General features: G+C 39.1%; 1 protein-coding gene across 4 annotated transcripts; it reads right to left on the reverse strand.

Moving 5' to 3' along the window:
* Positions 1-429: 429 nt before the first annotated feature.
* On the reverse strand, positions 430-21,914 carry LOC311291102 (uncharacterized protein). Of its 4 annotated transcripts, none has more exons than XM_084409974.1 (4): positions 21,639-21,914; positions 6,320-7,727; positions 2,401-2,572; positions 430-1,430 (listed from the first exon to the last, which is right to left on the reverse strand). In XM_084409974.1, the coding sequence occupies exons 1-3, from the start codon at positions 21,694-21,696 to the stop codon at positions 2,455-2,457; spliced, it is 1,584 nt and encodes a 527-aa protein (XP_084266100.1). In that variant the 5' UTR covers positions 21,697-21,914; the 3' UTR covers positions 430-1,430; positions 2,401-2,454. The 4 variants fall into 4 exon arrangements, with proteins under 4 accessions (XP_084266100.1, XP_084266102.1, XP_084266101.1 ...); XM_084409976.1 differs by having other exon boundaries at positions 2,401-2,577; XM_084409975.1 differs by lacking the exon at positions 430-1,430 and adding an exon at positions 1,448-1,899.
* Between the last annotated feature and the right edge of the window lie 1,497 nt (positions 21,915-23,411).

Consider the following 23,411-nt stretch of genomic DNA (forward strand, 5'->3'; position numbering starts at 1 on the left):
GATAAACTGCATGCTATAAATATTAAATATTATATATATATATAGCCAGAATAAGCGGCGGCAGATCGCTCGAAAATAGCGCTTGCCTCCAGCGGGCCGCGGAAGGGCCGCCTTAAATAAAACGGTCCAAAGTGTTTGCGCCGTCCAAAGTGTTTGCGATGTCGCCATTCTGCCGCTTCTACTGCCGCCGGAGCGCCGACGGTGGGCCGCCGACTCATTGCTATCTGGGAAAACAGTGCGTTTTTCACAGACCCAAAAAATTATGATTTAAACGTGCTGTAAATAAAATTCTGTTGGGTATTTTGAGCTAAAACTTCACATACACACTCTGGGGACATCAGAGAATTATTTTACATCTTGTGAAAAGGGGCATAATAGGTCCCCTTTAAATGCTAAATTCAATTTACTCTACCTTGTTTTTTTCATGTTATGTTATGTTATGTAAGGACATAAGATCAGCAGATCTTAAACAGATTCTTACATTTTTAATCCCACAGTTACACAGAAGAGACTGTTGCTCAGCATGAAAATAAACTACCGTGATCTCAGACCACAGTGATGTTTTTTTTCCACTGAATGGATCTTCATGTGTCGCTTCAGGTGAGTTTTAAAAGAGAAACTCTTTCCACACTGATCACACGTGTGCGGCTTCTCTCCAGTGTGGATCCTCTCATGTCTTTTCAGATTTGATGGCCGTCTGAATCTCTTCTCACAGTGTGAACACCTGTAAGGTTTTTCTCCAGTGTGAATTCTCTGGTGCAGTTTTAAACTGTTTGCTGTAGTAAAAGTCTTCTCACACTCAAAGCACACGTACTCTCTCACATCAGTGTGTATTTTCTGATGTGCATGTAAATATTGCAGCAGTGAAAAACTCTTTCCACACACAGAACATGAATGCGGCTTCTCCTTCGTATGTACTCTCAGGTGTTTCTTCAGGTCTGATGCACTAAGAAATGTTTTGCCGCACTGATCACATGTGAACGGCTTCTCTCCGGTGTGGATCCTCATGTGAACATTAAAGTGTGAAGGATGACTGAAATCTTTCCCACATTGATCACATATGAACGGCTTCTCTCCAGTGTGGATTCTCATGTGAACATTAAGGGATGAAGAATGAATGAAATCTTTCCCACACTGATTGCATGTGAACGGCTTCTCTCCGGTGTGAACTCTCATGTGAATATCAAGATTTTGTTTGGATGTGTAACTCTTTCCACACTGAGTGCAGGTGAAAGATTTCTTGCCTCTTCTTTTCTTTAAAAATGTCTGTTTAGTCTTTGAGCGACTCAAAGGTTTTTCTCCAGGTTTGACATGATGTTCCTCCTCCACTTCACTCAGTTATTCACTCTCCTCCTCCATTTCACTCAGTTCTTCACTCTCCTCCTTCACTTCGCTCAGTTCTTCACTCTCCTCCTTCACTTCCATCAGGTCTGACATGAAAGAAATAAATATTACATTTAATTTTCAGAACATCAAAATAATTCAAAGAGAGAAATATAAAGTGAAAGGACATGAAAGTGAGCCCTGATGTAATAGTAGAAAGTAGACAACAGTTATGATAATCTGATGCCTTTTAAAAAAAATGATTATATGTCCTTGAAACTTTCCATGAATGAGGTAAATTTATCTTCCAATTATTATTTTTAAAACATTATAGACACAAATCCCATGTTTCTTTAGCAAGAAATATTAATTTGCTCAATGACACAATTATCTAACATATTTACACTAAAATATACAATACTGCCATCTTTCGACACCAATTTTGAGATTGATATTTATTTTACTAAAACGTTTGAATTATTAATGGCCGTTCACACTAGACTTTTCCTTGCACTGACTTCCATTCATACGCATGTGAAAGTGGGACACCAGAAACACAAGCTCAAGTGAATAACCCTGTGAGAAATAACACAAACGTTTAGCATTCAAGTGGAGTGGATTGTTTATTTTAACATTTTTAATTATTATTTGTTATATGTTAAATTAATGTTTGTAAAAAAGCTGCCACAGAGTGGGATGTCATTTCACGACAGTTGCAGTGCGTGTAGAAATTTCACATGATCAAAGTGTAAAGCGACTAACTAGTTTTAAATTAACAATTTTTATTAGCATTATCTGTGTCCTACATGTTGATCACATTCATCAACCCTGTTACCAAAGTCACTGAAAGAAGAATCTCTATAACTATGAATAACTTGTATGATATTTGACAAATACAACTTTATCAGTATCTTGGTGTTTACTGATTATTCTTTAAAAAAAAAAAATATTGTAAACTATGTTGAAAATTCTGGTAAAGTTGTTGCAAACTGGGGACCAGATATCAAATAAATGTAAAATAAAAAGGGTAAAATAGTATTTAGCTTGATCTGATGTTGAACAAGAATAAACACCAACCTCTTTGTTCTTCAGGATCTTCAGTGTGTTTCATTCTGCAGGGTTCTGGATCACTCATGTTCTCACTGTCCTCTTTAATAATGTATTGGTGAACTGCTGTGGGAGGAGCTTCACTGATGATGTGATTGCAGTGGGAGGTGCTTCACTGATGATGTGATTGCAGTGGGAGGAGCTGATCTGCCAAAATCCAAAATATCAATTACTGAGTTTGTTTTTATAATAAATGACACTTCTAAACTTGTATGTCTGTCCATCTATTCATCGTACAGTAGCTGATTATTTAAAAAATGTTAATCCTAACGTTATTCTGCAGCTTCATTAAAATATAGGTATCTAGAATTATAGAAAATAATATAAATAATTTAAATTCTTCAAAATATAAATAAAGTTAAGAAAACCAGTTAAAATCATAAACACAGAAATAAACATATAGTAGCCAACAAATACCCTCAGTCTGCTGACACTCTTGAAATGAGCTTTAAGTGTCAATTTACAGGAAATCTGAAGACATCAGCATAATAAATGAGGTGAAAACAGGAACTATTGTCATGAAATAAAGAATGTTTTCAGCAGATCTGTTAATATTGATGAGCCTCAGACTATCAACACTCATTCAACAAGCCATTCAGGGTCATCAGCAGATCATCTCACTTTATTCTGAGTGTTTGCTGTTAGAAACACATTATTTGAGTCAGGATAGATGATAAAAGACTATTAAACTGCTCCATTGAAAGACAATACTGTTAATTCTCACAACATGACATGGATAAAATGACACTCGGTTACTGATGTAACCTCGGTTCTCTCTAGAGAGGGAATGAGTGTAGCGTAAGTTTAGCTTACGCTATGGGAAAACTCCTTTTCTCGAGAATACTGAAGCAAGAAAATTATCCTTAATTTTCTAAAATGTAAAACGCATTTGCTGCAGCAGGCAGACATAGACGAGACAGTTCGCGCGCCTATTGGCTGCTCTGCAGAAACTGCTGCAACCTATCAGCGCGTCTTGGCATGACTCCAGCGACAATGGGAAGCCTCCCTGCGCTACGTCATGAACAGCCAAAATAGGCGTGGCCAAGCGCCTATAAATATCCACCGCGCAGGTTGCTCAATGATTTCAGTCGACTGTAAGTGAAAACAAGTGAGCACAAGCACGGCAGACAAGTTCTCTAGAGAGAACCGAGGTTACGTTAGTAACCGAGTGTCGTTCTCTTACGAGAGTACTCTCATGTTGCGTAAGTTTAGCTTACGCTACGGGAACCCCATGTTAAATGCTGTGCGTGCGAATTCCCAACACTAATGTCCCAAGGGCAGTGTGCCCAGGGCTCATATCAGTGGGATACACACAAGGCGGTAGACGGAAAGGGACGACTCTGTGAATGTGATAGGTGCGCGCACATACACAGTCTAAAGCAGTACCTAGACTTTAAACTGCATAAGCCCACAGGCCATTGCAGCATATCAACAGTCTAATCAAACTGTGTTGGGTAGACGATGTCAATATGATCAGACTGAGAACAGTCTGGCCTGTAAGGCAGGCACTTCTAGGTTATAAAACCTTATAAATGTAGACAGTGAGGCCCAGCCTGCTGCCATACAGATATCATGAAGTGACACCCCACATGTCCATGCCCACGACGAGGCTATGCCTCTAGTCGAGTGGGCCCTAAACCCCAAGGGACAATCCAGGCCCTTGGAGCCATAGGCTGTGGTTATGAACCCACTGTGCAGGTTGTGTGGTGGGAAAGGAACAATGGTGCACATTCTGTCAGGGTGTAAGATTGCATTGACACAGGGAAGATACAGGTGGCGCCATGACAAGGTGTTGGCAGGGCTCACAGACATCCTGGAGCAAGAAAGGAGGAAGAAACAACCAGCCAAAGTAAGACCACTGCTGAGCACCATCTCCTTTGTGAAAGAAGACCTGTCGTCCACAGCCAAGCCAGGCAGAATCTCCTGCAGTCAGCCTAGGGATGGGAAATGGAGGTTGATCTCTGGAGGAACCTCCATATCCCCGAGGCGGAATTGTCCACAACTCTAAGGCCCGACATTATCATGTGGTCTCCAGAGGGAAAGAAGAGCATTCTGGTGGAGTTGACGGTGCCAAGGGAGGAGGGCTGTGAGGAAGCTGCAGAGAGGAAAAAAGCCAAATACCAGCAAGTACGTCCAAGACTGCCGGGACAAGGGGTGGACAACATGGCTCATGACGGTGGAAGTCGGATGTCGAGGATTCCCAGCTCAATCTGTGTGGAATCTATTGACAAAGGTTGGACTGAGAGGCCACTTGAGGAAAGTAGCCGTTCGTAGGCTGTGAGAAGCATCAGAGAGAGCCTCCTGTTGGCTCTGGCACAAGAGAGAGGGCACAAGCTGGAAGCCTGGAGGAGAGGGGCAGTGACCTGGCCAGTCACTGCTGACCCGCCAACTGGAGGGTGTTGTGGTTAAGGGTAGAAACACCCAGTGAAGGTTGGAGACCACCTGATGACCTCTCTCCCAGGCCATAGCTTCATCCATTAGAAATGGGTGTATGGTAGCATCGCAGATGTATTCTACAACCTGCTGTTGGGGGGAGGTGTCCGGGAGGGAAATAGTTGAGAGGGAGAGGCTAAAGACGAAAAAGGGGAAAAGAGGGGAAGACAGTGAGGGGTGAGGAGAAAAGTTAGCTGAACGTTACATCGCTTCTTGGGCCTTTTTGTTGTTTGTGGGGACATTTAAGACACCTCCTGATACCCGTGTTTAGGTTGTACACATTCAGGAATTACGCCCCGGTGCAGGGAGCCAGAGAAAGCCCAAAATGATCTTTTATAGTTGTTTATAGAATGAATTATCACTTAAAATACTACTAAGATCCATATTACTATCACACGAGCCAATGGCAATTAAATGCACGGATGCATAGTCAGATTAATGAATGAAATACAACTGTTCACGAACAGAAGATTTGACTGTGTAATGTTTTACCAGGTTTAGTGTTACACTTAATGTCTCTAATGTGTTCCCCACAAAAAAAAAAATTCACAAAACGTTCAGATTTTATACAATTATTGTGCACTCGTGATTTTTCTAGACTAAATTTTACTGCTGAATGATCCACTAATCTAGTTTATAATAGCATTTATATCAGATTGTGATCATATATTTGTTGTTGTTTTTCTTTATAATGAAGTTGTCTGTATTAAGTAGATTGTGTTTAACACGCAATATAGTGATTATCAGTTCAATACAGAGTTATAGAAATTCTACTTGATAAAAAAAAAAAAAAAAAAAAAAAAAAAAAAAACCTGCGCTGGTATCGGTAGATACTCAGAATTTTTGGGATCGGATCAGATCGGATCAATTCTTAAAAAATTGTATCTGTGCATCCCTAGAAAAAATACCTTGTCCTTACTCGTGATTTTTCCCTGTTTCTTTGGGAACCCAAAGTAGCGCCACACGTTGCTTTTCAAATTGTCAGGAGTGTAGATTTCGAACTCCTCGTCAGGTGTGGGTGTTGTAGGCGTTGGCGCGGCCATTGTTTTGATATGCAAAACAGGTGCTAATATGTCACCTACAGGAGCCCAGATGACCAATAATAGCCTTGCTAATGAGCTCACGATTCACAACTTCAGGCGTGAAAAAGCCTCAGAATCTGAATTGAAAACAACGTTTACAAGCAAACACAAAAAATAATGCCCATAACAGGTTAGAATATTAAAGGCTGCCTAATATTCGTTCAAATATCATTATTTTTTAAATATTCAAATTATATTTGAATAACGAAGTTCGGAGTCAAAGCCCTAATCTGAACTGACTAATTAGATATTCTTGCTGGTTGAACTCAAGTTAATAAATACCAATCAATCAACAAAGTGTCCTGTACTCACTGCACACCGGCTATAGGTGGAGAGGAGAGATTTGGCTATAGAGTGATGTGTGTCTAACTTACACAGAAGAGACTTTGATGCTCAGCACATGAAAACAAACTACTTGCTGTGATCTCAGACTGTGTTGATGTGGTTTCTCCAATGTATGGATCTTCATGTGTCGCTTCAGGTGAGTTTTAAAAGAGAAACTCTTTCCACACTGATCACACGTGTGCGGCTTCTCTCTGCTGTGGATCCTCTCATGTCTTTTCAGATTTGATGACTGAATGAATATCTTGTCACAGTGTGAACACTTGTAAGGTTTTTCTCCAGTGTGGATCATCTGGTGCTGTTTTAAATGTTCAGCTGTAATAAAAGTCTTCTCACACTCAAAGCACATGTACTCTCTCACACCAGTGTGAATTTTCTCATGTATATGTAAAGTTTGCAGCCGTGAAAAACTCTTTCCACACACAGAACATAAATGTGGCTTCTCCTTCGTATGAACTCTGAGGTGTCTCTTCAGGGCTGATGCATGACGAAAAGTTTTGCCGCATTGATCACATGAGAACGGCTTCTCTCCGGTGTGGATCATCTCATGTGTTTCCAGATAGGATGATCGACTGAATCTCTTGTCACAGTGTGAACACTTGTGAACACTCTCCTCCTCCACTTCTTCACTCAGTTCTTCACTCTCCTCCTTCACTTTACTCAGTTCTTCACTCTCCTCCATCACTTCACTCACTTCTTCACTCTCCTCCTCCACTTCACTCACTTCTTCACTCTCCTCCTCCACTTCATTCAGTTCTTCACTCTCCTCCTTCACTTCACTCAGTTCTTCACTCTCCTCCTTCACTTCACTCAGTTCTTCACTCTCCTCCTTCACTTCACTCAGTTCTTCACTCTCCTCCTTCACTTCACTCAGTTCTTCACTCTCCTCCTCCACTTCACTCAGTTCTTCACTCTCCTCCTTCACTTCACTCACTTCTTCACTCTCCTCCATCACTTCACTCAGTTCTTCACTCTCCTCCTTCACTTCACTCACTTCTTCACTCTCCTCCTTCACTTCACTCAGTTCTTCACTCTCCTCCTTCACTTCACTCAGTTCTTCACTCTCCTCCTTCACTTCCATCAGTTCTTCACTCTCCTCCTTCACTTCCATCAGTTCTTCACTCTCCTCCTTCACTTCTTCACTCTCCTCCTTCACTTCTTCACTCTCCTCCTTCACTTCTTCACTCTCCTCCTTCACTTCTTCACTCTCCTCCTTCACTTCTTCACTCTCCTCCTTCACTTCTTCACTCTCCTCCTTCACTTCACTCAGTTCTTCACTCTCCTCCTCCACTTCACTCAGTTCTTCACTCTTCTCATTCACTTCACTCAGTTCTTCACTCTCCTCCTTCACTTCACTCAGATCTTCACTCTCCTCCTCCACTTCACTCTCCTCCTTCACTTCACTCAGTTCTTCACTCTCCTCCTTCACTTCCATCAGGTCTGAAATCAAAGAGAAAAATTAATTTCATTTTCAGTACAACAAAAATAATTCAAAGAGAGAAATATAAAGTGAAAGGACATGAAAGTGAGCCCTGATGTAATAGTAGAAAGTAGACAACTTATAAAATATTATGATAATTTGAAGCCTTTTTATAAATTGATTATATGTCCTTGAAACTTTCCATGAATGAGGTAAATTTATCTTCCAATTATTGTTTTTAAAACATTATAGATACAAATTCCATGTTTCTTTAGCAAGAACTATTAAATATATTTGCTCAATGACACAATTATTTAACATGATATTAATATTAAAATATACAATACTGCCATGTTTTGACACCAACTTTGAGATTGATATTTATTTTACTAAAAACATTTTAATTATTAATGGCCGTTCACACTAGACTTTTCCTTGCACTGACTTCCAATCATGAGTCTGTGAAAGTGGGGCACCAGAAACACAAGCAATTATTATTATTTGTTATATGTTAAATTTATGTTTGTGAAAAAGCTGTCACAGAGTGTGACGTCATTTCACGACCGTTCCAGTACATGTAGAAATTTCACATGCTCAAAGTGTAGAGTGGCCTCGGATTTAACTAGTTTTAAATTAATAATTTGTATTATCATTATCTGTGTCCTACATGTTTCACTCAACCCTGTTACTCTTGACTTAATTTTCCTCCTTTTAAAAACAGAGCATTTCTTAAAACTGTGACACCCAGGAAGTGACATCATCTGGGCTCTTTCTGCCGCATGATGGGAGGACAAGAAAATAATCTCAATACATTGTCTCAGTTTTACACAAACTGTAGCATTGACTGTTTTCAGGCCATCCTTAAAAATATTTTGGTTTGCCGTAACAGAGAGAAAAAAAAAAAAAAAAAAAAAAAAGGGTCGGTGCTATATTTTTTTCAAGATTCAATGTAAAAAAATAAAAAATTGGTCATGGTGATTACGTAAGTATGAATTTAAACAAATTTGCATATCAAGACTTCACTGACAGTATTCCAGAACTTCGTGCCAAGTTAAAGAGGTGTCGAGAGAAAAAATAGAGAGATTTTGATAAAAAAAAAAAAAAGTTTTATATATAATATATATATATACATACACACATATATATATATATATATATATATATATATATATATATATTAGGGGTGTAACGGTTCACAAAATTCACGGTTCGGTTCAATACACTTGTGTCACGGTTCGGTTCGGTTCGGTACGTTTTCCATACAGCAAAAATAAATAAATGCCAGAGAATTGATTTTTTATTTATTTAATTTTTTTATTTATTTAATGAAACTAACATCATAAAGTGTGATTTATTTATTATTATTATTTTAGTTGCTTTTTTTACTGAGCAATAATGGAGCTATACTTGACTCTTCTTATGAGCATATAAAACAAAACAGCTCCTTGGACTAAATGAAATGTAGTAGTAGGTTTATTTTAGTTCAGATTAACATTTGAGGGCAGCAATTGTATTCATAATGTCAAAATAAAACCGACGTAATGTTACTTATAGCCCACTATTCCTGACAAACTTCCATAGCTTGCAGTTAGTGTTACTACAGCAAATCCATTCCACTGTGAATGTTGCTGTTGCTGATCTGTGGACACTGGCCAGTTCATTCATGGCACGATGTTTCTTCCTGGTTTCCACGTCAGCGCTGTTTGATCCGTTAATAACAGAGCAATGTGCATGTTTCTCACTAGATCTCGCAGCGATGTTATTACTTCAGTGGCGAATTCAAAAAGCATTTGAAATTCAAATGCTTTCTTTACTGGTCTGGATCTCTTAGCGCTGTGTGGTGTTGTTTGATAAGGCTCGCGAGTCCCGCTTCACAGGTCAAAACTGATTAACGGTTCACACAAACACAATAAGAGTAGCTCAGTTTCATTCCTTACATTGCATTTGCCAGTTGATGTTGTGGTCGCGCCAGCCTATGAGCGCGCTTGCCACCCGCGACGCGCCTTCATTTGAAATAACGAAATTTTGGTCGAACGGAAAAAATGGTCCAACGAACCGTTCGGTACGTAATGCGTACCGAAAACCGAACCGAAAGCCTCGTACTGAACGGTTCGATAAGAATACGCGTATCGTTACACCCCTAATATATATATATATTTCTCAGGTCTGTGAGGCAAGTAGCTTATACGCTGAGCTTCGGTTCATTTAAGAGACGAGCTCCAGTTCATGCGCCGGCGCCTCCGTGTTGTAGGGTTTGAGTGCAAACCAAACACAAATGAATCTTACAGGTGATTCGTTCAACATAATTCCACACAGAACTCAACACTCCAGACCCCAAATGTGACCCTGGATCACAAAACCAGTCACATGTCGCACGGGTATATTTGTGGCAATAGCCAACAATACATTGACCCATACATTGTTTTGATTTTTATGCACCCTCAGATTCCAGATGGTCAAATCATAGTATCATGGCCAAATATGGTTCTATCCTAACAAACCATACATCAATGGAAAGCTCATTTATTCAGCTTTCAGATGATGTATAAATCTCATCTCAACAAACTGACAAATGTGACTGGCTTTGTGGTCCTGAGTCACAAATCATCAATCCAGAGCCATACAATTCAGGCTCCAGCCAGTCTTCACTAACCAACGAAAAACCCCAGCTAAGAACTTTATAGCCATGCAAGCTTCAAAGAGATGAGACTTTACCTATAGAAATACATAAAATCATCCCAAAACAATTCTCATTGGACTTATAATCAAACATCGTGCAACTACATAATTCTATATTGTGTCTACAATCTATATGTGTGTGTATTATGCTTAGATCCCATATAAGTCATGTAACTGTTATAACTATTAGATGTTTGAATGAAAGTGTGTCTCGGTTCCTATCAGTACGATTGTATGTTCTTGATTCAAAAGATGGCTTGATTGAAATCTGTGGAAATTGTTTTGTATTCTTATAATAGTAATGATGTGAATAGTAATAAACTGTGGCCTCTGTTCTCTCTGCTAGAGCTGGAGAGTAAAGTGATCACAGATAACGCATGATTTACAATGAGAAGTGAAGAAAATGCCACCTCTCAAATAAAGACAGTGTCGAATTGGTCAGAACTCATCCAGGAGGCTGGACAAACATTTGAGCTTAAAATCTTAGGACCCGAACAAAGTTTGAGAAAGAAAAGTAGATTCAAAAACAATCATGGAGAAGCCATGACAGAGTAACCAGACAGACCAATAACCATGTAGACGAGCAGATGAAAGAACCTTAATCTGAAGATGTTTAGTTGAAATCTTAGTTTTCTTTTGTTTTCCGTTGTGAGTCTCAGTTCTAAGTTAAGTTTTGTGGCAAAGTTTCGGCCCACGATTCGACTGCAAAGCCGCTTCCAACTTCATTTGTGAGTTATAAATGCAACCAAAATATTATATTTATATAAATAAATATTTATATTATACAAATATAAATATCGGCTTTATATCGGCCATCGGCCACCCTGCTCTCTAAGATATCGGCAATCAAAAAAAACTATATCGGTCGACCACTAATCCACTTACAAAATGGAAATGCAGAATGTATATGATTATTGTTCACATCACATCAAAAACAATCACATATTTCAAACAGGAATGGCCTCAAATGAGAAATGTTTCAAGGATTATTTTGCATAGATGTTAATTTCCAAAATGTATACACATTCGAGGTACACAAATATAGGCTAGCCTACATTTTTACAACAATAATAATGGCAATTTGTTTAATAGGTGCTTGTGTTGTTAAATTGAGCTTATATCCACTGTAATTACCGGGGGGGAAACATACAGTAAATCTGTGTTAAATAAGAATTCCATTGTAATAATGTTAATCTCATCCTGGGCACAGTATGCTTCTCTTGACCAGTAGCTATATTTCTTTGGTAAATATTTCTATTTTCTCTGGTCTCTTGACCAGTAGCTATATTAAACTGATTGTTTCTGTCGTTCGTTTAAAACTTCTATTTAAAACAGCTGTTTAGTTTAGCTATTTGCATCTTATCTCGCACTTTACACTCTAAAAACTCCTGGGTTATTTCTTCAACCCATTTTCTGGGTTATTTGTGTTGGGTTAAAATTATGGGTTATTTTTTCAGAGAGTAACCATTTTCTGGGTTATAGGGCTAATATTTTGACCCAATTCATGGGTTGTTTGGGTTTCTGGGTTATTTTTCAAAGAGTAACCCATGTTCTGGGTTATAGGGTTGGCTTTCTCTCTCTCTCTCTCTCGCCCGCCCGCCCGCAGTTGTTCTGGAATTTTCTCACAACAGTCATTTGAAATAACCGTCGCTTTCGCGCTCGCTCCGTTTTGGCCTGTGCTTCATCGGTGCAACTTCATCTATATTCAAGGTAAGAGAGTATTTTCAGTGTTGATGTAATGTAAACTTTTCTGTGTCCATGTCCCTGTTGCTAGTTTATCACCATTTGCAAAAAAAAAAAAAAAAAAAAAACGTTGAGACTAGCGTTAGCCGTGGTAATTCTGTGGTTGGCATGTAGCCGCGGCTATCACGACAACATCTAGGACAACTCGAGGTAACGTTATCACACACCGGACGCGATTTTGAACAAGGTCCTGAGCCGTTGCTGGGTGTCGCGGACAGACGCCGGATGGCGCCGCCGGTGTGTGTAACGTACACTCATAGAGAATAAATGTGTTCGAATTTTAAAGACGCGGCACTGCGCTTCGCGTCCGGTTGAGAGACTGCACGTCCGGTGAGCTATACCTCGAGTTGTCCTAGAGACGCGACGCGGCTACAGAGCGACGAGGCAACACAATAGTTGAGTTATGTTTTCCAGCTGCGCCGTGCTTATCATATTATACAGTGCTCTACTGGCTGAAGTAGTGAGAGTTAAAGAAGCGGGTCAAGTCTTCAAATTGTTGCTAACCTCTATTGCTATGTTTTCTCCAGGTCATTTTGAATGGACAGTTTTGTCGCTGATATGCTAACTGAGTGGCAGCTGTCTGAGCTGACAGAGAATTTTAGAGGTGAGCATTTTACTCTTGTTGCCCTTATATCATCTCTCTATACCTACATTTTTTTTAATAAGACTTAAATGTGTCAGTGCAAGATTTTGTGAAAGTCACAAATTCTTCGCCAGTGGGGTATACACACAACCCTAAAAGATTATTGTGCCTTGTCTTTAAGCTGTTATGCATAAGAATGGGCAAGATATTCACCTTTGCATTACTATCATTACACTTTTTAATGAAAGAAAAGATGTCATTCACACAAAATGGGTAACGTTAATGCTGCAAAAGAACCACATTAGTTAACTAGCAATTTGGGCCAAAAAAAAAAAAGCCACTGCATTCCCTTAAAAGTGATTATTTGTTAGCTTGATAATGAAAGAGTGTCTGGTGAGTGGTTCACAATTGTCTCAACTTATTAACAATACTCATGTTGTCTTGTTTTCTGTCTTTCAGATGAAGACATAGATGAGGAGGCATTTCTTCTCTTTGATGAGGACACTATCAAAAATCTTGTCCCCAAAGTTGGCCCCAGGCTTAAATTCCTGAGGCTCTTCTGAGAATTGTTGTTTATTTTTCTATTTTTTATTTCTAATATTGTTATTACAGTGTGACCTAAAATAAATAGGAAAATAAACATGTCCAAGTGTGTGTTTTTTCATATAGATTTTAATTTAATGCAATAAAAATGTAAAAGTGCTTGAAGTGTGTAATATAATGTAAAACAAAGCTTTATTTTCTGAAATAAGGCATACTGGGATAGTGAGGTTAAGTTAGGTTATTTTTGACCCAACTCCTGGGTTAAAAAAGGATCAACTAATTTTTGGGTTATTTCTACCCAGATGTTGGGTTTTTTAAACCCAACATTTGGGTCAGGTATTTAACCCAGAATTTGGGTCAAAAAGCATAACCCAATTTTCTGAGTTGAGATAACCCATAAATTAGTTGGTCCCTTTTTAACCCAGGAGTTGGGTCAAAAATAACCCATTATGGGTTATTTTTGACCCAGGAGTTTTTAGAGTGTATGACCGTTAATTGAAGCGTCAATTGTGGGTACGGCCCTGTCCCTATGCACTTTTTAATAATACAGCACAATTTTATAATTTACCGTATTTTTCAGAAAATAAGTTGCACCTAAGTGTGTAGGCCTAATACTTTGTTGCGTTGTTTAGGCGTAGCCTATTAGCCTACTTCCCCTCACTCCACAGCAAATCCTTAAATTCAGAACAAAACGAGAATGAAAAATAAGTAGGCTACCCTATAAGATAATAATACAAATAATAATAATAACAGTATACAGACCAGAGCATGTGAGCGGAGTGGTAGCGAGCGGGGAGATCATGGACAGAGCGCAGAGCGGCATTTTTAAAAGGACGGAGCGCCGCCCTATTTCCCGCTCCAATTTCGCGCCGCTCACACCATCACACTAAAAAATCCTGGGTTATTTAATCTACCCAACCGCTGGGTTATGAAATGCTTTACCCATTATGGGTTATTTATATGGAATTTGGGTTATTTTGTGCAACTCATGCGTTGAGTCAAATCCATCAACCTAACATATATAGTTTGACCCAGCACGTGGGTTGTTTGTGCTTCGAACATCACAACATCAGCAGAGTCCACACACCGAGCGCTCGTCACACCAGAGAACCTGACTGGTCATCCAGCGAGGCAAATAAATAATAAAACGTATGTGTGCACTACATGTCTTATTCACATTGTCTGTGTTGCGTTACCTATTAAAGTAGTATCTTTATATTGTCGAGGCTAGTTGGTTGGTTTGGCTAACAATTTAACGTTAGCCATTTAGCCGTTATCATGGAAGCACGGATAGCCTACACAGCTTATCCGTTTGGTCTGGATTATATTAATGAATTAATGAAACAAGTTCATAATGCCCATGGGCATATGGTCATGTTCGCCAGGCAAATTTGCCAGCTAGTTTCAAGCTAGCCAGATGATTCACTCATTTACTAGCCAACATGCTGTCAGTTAGTTGCTTTGCTAGCTATCCGCCATTTTGTGAACGCTGTAACACAAGATGATTGTGAAATGCTTTTAATTCGATTCAGATTGACTCCAGTTACAAGGTTATAGTGTTCATTATGAGTTTACTTCAAATTTGTGTTTGGTTTATTAAGTTATGTATACATATAAAGAACGGATGCACTTATTTTGCAGAACTGTCTTATCTGTCTACTTTGCCTTCTGTGCGGGGCCTGTAACATTAAGAAATATTTATGTGCCCTGAAAGCTAGGCTATGCTGTGAGCAGCCACAAATATTATTGTGCAGTAAAAACATAGACAATTTACATATATGCAATTTGTCATATGAATTGTAAAGAGAGGAGGAGGATTGTTTTCTCTATATTTTGTGATGCTAAAGAAGATGGCTGGTATCTTCAAATTGGATTATATTCTGCTGCTATAGTCTGCATTGCTTTTGCATGGTGACATAATAATTAATGCAATAGAAATTGTATTTTTGCTTTAGCTCTTTTTGTTTGTTTCAGATCAATGGACACCTTTGTCATTGACACTTTGACAGACTGGCAACTGACAGACCTTGTTGAAATATTTAAAGGTAATAAACATTTGTTTTCCCATCCACAGCATATCAAGTCTGCATTGCTACTCAAGCCCATTTCAGACATGAATTCTTGAAGACACTTGGAAAAGGAGCATAAAGTTGGAAATACTCTTGATGACCCCCTTTGAAGCCCCACATGTTGATGTACAGAATGTTGAAATGCTGAATGCAGAAATGGAGCCAGCACAGGGAGATGAGGAAGTTGAGGAGGACTGGGATGAATTAGAGCAAGAGGGTATTACCAATCGGGTTGCCCTCTTTTTAGCCCACCTTAAATCCAAATCTTCTATGACATACTCAAACTTAAACTTTGTGGTTCAGCATACGTCCAGTTTAATTAGCAATATTGTCAGCAGACTGCAATCAAAGACTATGTCTTTATTTCGTCAGTTTGGTCTTGATCAAAGCCTAGAGGTAGAAGAGCTTGGGGTGGAGTTCACAGAAGCAGCTGAGCCTTTCAAAGGATTGGAGACAGATTATAAACAGATGCAGTATTTTGCTAAATCTGGAAACTTCATTCAGCCTGTTGAGGAGCTTTTGTCTGGGGTGTCTTATGTTCAGCCAATGGCCTCTGCCAATGGCATTGTCCAACAAGTTGCAGTTCCTGATTCATATCACCATATTCCGTTAAAGAGCCTTTTGACCAAGATTCTTGAAATTCCTGGGATTTTACAGGCCATGCTGGAATGGCAGTGTAGAGATGGTGATGCAATTCAGGATATTTTTGATGGGGAATTTTGTAAAACACATCCATTGTTCCAGAATGAGGTTTCAATCCCACTTGTGATTTACCAAGATGATTGTGAGATAGTAAATCCGCTTGGTTCTAAGACTGGGATTCACAAGTTAGGACTTATTTATTTCATCTTGAAGAGCTTGCCACCAGACCTGCTATCAAGTTTGCAGTCACAGTTCCTTTTAGCAGTGTACAAATCTGATGATGTAGCGACCTATGGTTTTGATGCAATCCTGCGCCCTATCGTGGAAGAGATCAGATGTCTAGAGAGTGATGGCATCTTTGTTAATACCCCCAACTATCATGGTGTTGTCAAGTTCACGGTGGTCCAGGTAGTTGGAGACAATTTAGGCTTGCATGTCGTTCTTGGCTACATTGAAAGCTTCAGTGGAAACTGTGTGTGTCGGTTCTGCAAAGCAGATAAAAGGGGTGTGAGGTCTCTGACGCTGGAAGATCCTACACTGTTGTGTGATCGCAATAGTTATGAGGCAGATTTGCGTACAGCTGACTCCTCCCAGACAGGCCTGAAAAGAGACTGTCTTGAACAACTTGTCTTTTTATCATGTATCAGACAAGTGGCAGTTGACATCATGCATGATGTACTGGAAGAGGTGGGGCCCTATGAAGTCAAACTTGTGTTGAATTCACTAATTGAGCAAAAGTATCTCACACTAGAAAAGCTCAATTACAGAATAACAAGCTTTGACTATGGATTTTGTGATAAGGGTAACAAACCTACTGTCATAAGCAATCTCAGAAACCCTGAAGCCCCCATGCGGCAGTCAGCATCTCAAATGTGGTGCCTACTTAGGTTATTGCCGACAATGATAGGTGACCTTATCCCTATGGATAACAAGCATTGGGAACTTCTACTCCTCCTACTCTTGTGCATGGAGTTCATCTTTTCTCCTTCGCTTACTGTAGCAGTGACACTGTACCTAAGCAAAATCATTGAAGAGCATCACTCTCTCTTCCTGGAGCTCTATCCTCACCTACATTTACGGCCAAAACACCACTTCATGCTACATTACCCAGGTGTCGTTCAAAAACTCGGGACCGTTGAGGCAGTTCTGGGCGATGAGATTTGAAGCTCGACATGCATTTTTCAAACAGGTTAGCCATATAACTTGTCACTTTAGAAACATTTGTAAAACCATGGCATTTCACCATCAGATGATGCAGTGCTACAATTTCCTGTATGGAACTGTGTTGTGCCACAATACAGAAGTTGGTCCAGGGTACACTACATTTCTGGCCAACATTGAGGAATTTAAAGAGATCCAAAGTGGTCTAGAAGGTATTCCCCTTTTTAGTGAATTGTATGTGCCAGCCTGGGTAACGTTTAAGGGCACTGAATATAGAGCAGGCATGACCGTATTCCTGTCCTATGATCCATATGGAGAGCCTCAGTTTGGTGTTATACAATCAGTTTTACTACTGGAGCAAACATCACATACACCAACAATAACACTTGTTGTAAAGAAGTGGGAAACACAGTGGTTTGATAGGCATTTATTTGCGTGCAGTGTGATTCCCACCCAAGTTTTGTCAGCTGTAGATGTGAGAGAGCTGCTTGATTACCATCCCATCCATGCTGTCAAGTCGCACAGAGAGGATGATGACAGTTTATACATTTCCCTGCGCTATAGACTTTTTTAGATAATCAGCGGACTGCCACCAGGTGTGTGTGTGTGTGTGTGTGTGTGTGTGTGTGTATGACACTTGTAAATAGTATTCTGACAGGTTTATAGATGTTGAAAATGTATAGCTTGACATTGTCCGCCATATTAGTTTAGTTTTTAGCCATACATGCTGCGTAAAGTGTCCATTGCTTGAGGATGATCAGTATTGGACTAATGGGATGGGAAGAACAACTGGAACTACTTCTGGGATGGGATGACGTTACCAAACTTCTGGGATGTTCTTGAAATGACTACTGGGGTGTTATAAGTTGTACTGTAAGTATTTTTTGGTTTAATCACTTAATGTCTATCTGCTCCATATACATTCTTAGTCACTGCCAGTTATGTTTTAGAAGTCACCTTGGCCCCGTTCACACCGCAAGTCTTAATGCTCAATTCAGATTTTTTGCACATCAGATCTGGGCTAGATTTGAGTGTTCACACTACCTCTGAAGAAGTCTGACCTGGTCACTTGACCCCCAAAAAATCAGATTTGGGCCACTTTTGCCTGCAGTGTGAACGGGGCCCTTTTTAAAGACACCTGCATGGTCCAAGAAAGGAAACTTGTCACCTTTTACACCTAAAAACAGGGCAGTTGGGTGATAAATTTGAGTGGTTTTGTGTCTGAAACCATGTGCACTCTCTTTCCAAATATATTGTAACAAATGGCGGGGAGTGCACCCCCCACTGGTCTCAAACCCTGGTCCCCATGCATGCTTCCTAACCACAACACCAAGAGGGGCAAGAGGTTAGCCTCATTTACCACCCATAGTTTGCTACAGTATACATTCTGTGAGAATGCCAGCCAGTACACATCTGTCACACCATGCATACTGTATGCAGTCTTCTGAGTCCACTAGTCTAATGTGGCAAAAACATGCACAGCTTTATATCTTGACCCCCACCCCATCTGTCACCTTGTTCCCTATCCATCCAGGAGTTTACATTACAGATGCTTCGCAAACTATTCTAGGTGGCTGCCACTGTTTATTATATTGAACTGGATTTTCTGCATAGGTTGAACCTGCTGTTGTGCCTGCTATCCCACCTACAATCTCTGATGTCACACCAACTGCCACTCCTCCAAACCCCATGGAGGATCAAGCAGCAGCTGTGGTACCAGTAAATCAGCTGATACAGACAATACACATCATTCCACAGTTTGTAAGTTCCACTTTAAGACTTGGGTATCACTTTGTTTAATCAACAGTAGGCTGGGCAATTAATCAAAGCCAAAAAAAAAAAAAAAAAAAACCCTGAATGTATCTTATGTTGATTGATCAAGATGCTTTTTTTTTCTTAAATTGGCAAATCCATATGGATAAAAAAGTAATTTTCTTATAATCAGCAAAATTCATTTGACTAGCACCTTCAGCCCTATGTTATATTTTGCTGTACAATAGTGGTGCTTGAAAAGAGTGAAAATATCTCTATACAAGCTCACAACACATTGTGCTGTGAGCTTAACCGTTCATTAATTGAAATCAAGGCAAAGGTTTGAAATAATGCTGATATCAATTTGAATTCATATCACCCTTCACTTCATAAAGTAAGAGATCTGCAATGCTGTCTCGTGTCAATTTTCTCAGGATGCCCGGCAGATTCTTACAGGCTTACATGATGGCAAGGAATTGTTGAGAGCCTTCATGAAGATAATGTCATAACAAATAGTCAGAGACGTCTCCTCGTCCGTATCTTGGTGTCGTACCTCATTGAGAAGTTTGGAGAGAAGTACTTTATTTATTTATTTATTTATATATATAGAATAGGGTTCCTGTTAAATACATCAACATTCCCATTTTGAAAGTGAATTAACATGTAGTTTATTTTCCTTTCACTTCATTTAAAACAGCTTTTTCTGTTTTACAGTCCTAAATAAGATATAAAAAAGGCACTGGCATTGGGTTTGGTTCAGTCATTTGCCTGTTTGAAAGACTCATCTGTGAGTGTTTTTTTGAAAAATGTCATTGAGATTTATTTGGGTTGTCGTGATCCTCAAACTGATTCAGTTTGATTTTTAAGGTTGCAATCCAATTTGATTTTCAATTTAAACTTTACTTATCTAACTGGAGTCAGCCGAGGGCTCTATACCAGGCTCTATTCTGTTTTTGCTAGATTTCCAATGTAGATCTCCTGTTTCTGGTGAATCCTCACCAAATAATAGACACTAGGGTTCGTACATGTGAAAATTATTGTCCCGCAGGTCCTTTGAAAAGTTTTAATTAAATAATTGGGAATTTGAGGCTTTAATTTGTGCAAAATTTGGCTGGAAGTCACAAACTCGACGCACTATGAGCCTGTAGGTCTGCTGTTTTTGACAACGGAGCATGGAGAAGCATAAATTGAGCATAAAATCTAAAACAGTCAGTTAACAGACACAATACAGCTCACTCCTCCTTGAAACATTTCTGTGCTGTTTGATGCCCGCTGTTATGCACTAAGCAGCAGGAACAATAATTTATCTACTTCTCTGAGGACAGACAGACGTACAGACAAACCCTGTTCTAACTGTAGCCCGTGCTGTCAGTCAAACGTGCCTCATCTCTATTCATTAAAGATTTTGATTTCTTGGCAGGAAATATGGTACACCCCAGGACGGAGCCACCGGCCAGCCACTGGATTCCTGGAGGAAAGGCTGCGGAACGTCAGGAAGTGGCTGAGATCAACCAGCAGATCGCGGAGCACGGCACAGACGACATCACCACAGACACCAGATGATGGCACTCTTGCAAGGGCTCTCATACCAGGTAATTATTAAATGGAAAAATTATTTGATGAAGCAAAACATCCGTATTTCAGTGACTGACAACTTTGTTGTTCTTTTTTACAGAATGTACCATATCAGACGAACGTGCGTCACAGCTTAAAGAATGGTTGAGAAACAATTCTCAGCCCCTCAGCCAGATAGAGACCCATATGCAGAACACGGCGAAGTGGATTAGGGACAACAATTGGACCATCGATCAGATCCTCGAAGAGTTCCCTCGCCTAATGACCAAAGGCATGGTAGGTATAGGGAAATATGATCTTGAATATGAGGATGGTTTATAGCGTTTTATTAGTGTGCCACATTGAATTGGAATTTAAAAATGTGTTTTCCATTTTATAGATTGCACAGGACTTTCTTGTCCTACATGGGGATGCTGCATCAAAGTTGTTTGAAACTTGGCTACCCATTTATGCTGAGAAAATCCTGTACCTGGCAAGACAGGAGGGGAAGCTGACATTGCCCCTGGATGGATTAACACCAGGTAATATATTGTCAGCAGATCTTCTAAAAACGAACAGTCCCTAAAGTGTCTGTTCTTTTATTTGTGTATACATTAAAAATTACTACAAAATGTCATGCCTTTTAAAAATAAAGAAAACAACAGGATGCGGGTTCTGCCGTCTCTGTCTCCTTTCTGGCGCACATGCCCCTAAATCAACCAGAACACAGCGAATAGCCTACTTGACCCACAGACTTGAGAAATATCTATAGAAACCTTTGAGTGTCTACTTTTTTATTAATTAGCGTTAAATGCATTATATAAGTCACTAAGTCAGAATAAATAGCATTTTTTCAGATGATAAAGAAAACACGACTTACAGTCTGGAGAAAACGGTAGGCTGTTATAAATTATTTCGCAGACCCCACTTTGAGAACCACTGCCCTAGAGGATGCGTTCCTTCCATTCAAATGGAAACTTCTGTTATTTATGACATGCAATACAACGTTAATACAACGCTACTTACAAATCTGGTTTTGCTCAAGTTTCTCAAACCTCCCTTTACTCACCATTTGTTGAAAACAAACAAAAAACATTTGTACCCATTTCATAGTTTAACTGTTTATCTAAAAGTGATGAAGTGCTTGAATGTTTCTAACATGACTGTTCTTCAGCATCATGAATGAATGAAGAATAAACACCAACCTCTTTGTTCTTCAGGATCTTCAGTGTGTTTCATTCTGCAGGGTTCTGGATCACTCATGTTCTCTCTGTCCTCTTTAATAAACTCAGTCTTTACAGATTTCAGCTCTTCCTGATGCTCTGATGCTCGTCTTCACTTGTAGCTGATGGAAATTTACAGCATTTATTGGAGAGTTACTGTGGGAGGAGCTTCACTGATGATGTAATTGCAGTGGGAGGAGCTGATCTGACAAATTAAAAAAATAATATCAGTTCCTGAATATGTTTTTATACTAAATATTACATCTAAGCCTTTATGTCTGTCTGAAGTAAAGTAACTGATAAATTTATAACTTATGCTATGGCTAACCAGAACACTCTCCTGCTTTTTCCATTACAATATATCTAGAAATAAAAAAGTAATATAAAACATTGTAATGTAATGTCTTCCAAATAGGTCAATGGTCAGAAAAAAAAAAAAAAAAAAACAGAAGAAAAAAAAAAAACGTTGACAGCATGGACACAGAAATAAATGCACATTTGTGAGCAACAAATACAGTCTGCTGACACCACTGAAATGAGCTTTGTGTCAATGTACAGGAGATCTGAAGACATCAGCATAATAAATGAGGTGAAAACAGGAACTATTGTCATGAAATAAAGAGTGTTTTCAGCAGATCTGTTCATATTGATGAGCCTCAGACTATCAACACTCATTCAACAAGCCATTCAGGATCATCAGCAGATCATCTCACTTTATTCTGAGTGTTTGCTGTTAGAAACACATTATTTGAGTCAGGATAGATGATAAAAGCCTGTAAAACTGCTCTATTGAAAGATAATACTGTTGGTTCTCATAACATGATAAAGATAAAACATAAAAATTATATTATTATTAAATTATATTAAAAAACACTAATGGCATTCATCTTAATTAACCACCTCATCTAAATAACTACAGCAGCATAATGTCAGTATCTAAAATATATTTTAGTTTTGTAGTAATTACATTTATTGCACTAATGTTATTAGATGACAATGATCCTAAACGTTATAATCCTCATTACAAGCTCAATGTGAAGTATTTAGCCGCATATGTTCCAGTGTATTTTAACAATATGAATAAACACATTTGATTTGTTAAAGATAATATAAAACAGCAGCAGCATCAATTCCCCTCACAGATCTCAAACTTTAACTCTTGTCTTGACATTCAGTAACAGTTCTCACACAAACATCGAGACAATCACACAAACGAACACAAAATCGCTCAGGTCTGAATGAACTCAACATATTCTCCTCATGCTCGCTGCTGCTGCACTAAATGTTTATTTCAGTAGGAAGACGCCAGAAAAGACGCACAAGTATCGCTGTGATCGATGTAAACAATACAGAAATGAGCCTGTCGCTTTATCAAACTGTATAAAGAGTGTGTGATGGAGTGTAAATATGTGAAATACCGCGAGCTGCTCTCCTCTCCTCAGAAGACTCGACGCTGCAACTCTTCTTCTTCTATGGAAGCAGATAAGTCTCAAATATAATTCACGCAAAAAACATGATTCACAAATGCGTAGACAATTTCACATGCATGAAACCTAATTCACGTGCGTGAAAAAAATATATATATTCACAAAAAGCAATTCACATGCGCAAAATAAAATTATATACTCAAAAAATACATTTCACAAATGCAAAACACAATTCGTAGGTATACAACTGTGCACAAAAACCTTTGAATGTTTAAAATGTACGAGTGTATCCTTGCATTTGAATGTGCAAATCGTCATTCACGTACGA

This window comes from Rutilus rutilus (assembly GCF_951802725.1).
Source record: "Rutilus rutilus genome assembly, chromosome: 1".
Lineage (NCBI taxonomy): Eukaryota > Metazoa > Chordata > Actinopteri > Cypriniformes > Leuciscidae > Rutilus > Rutilus rutilus.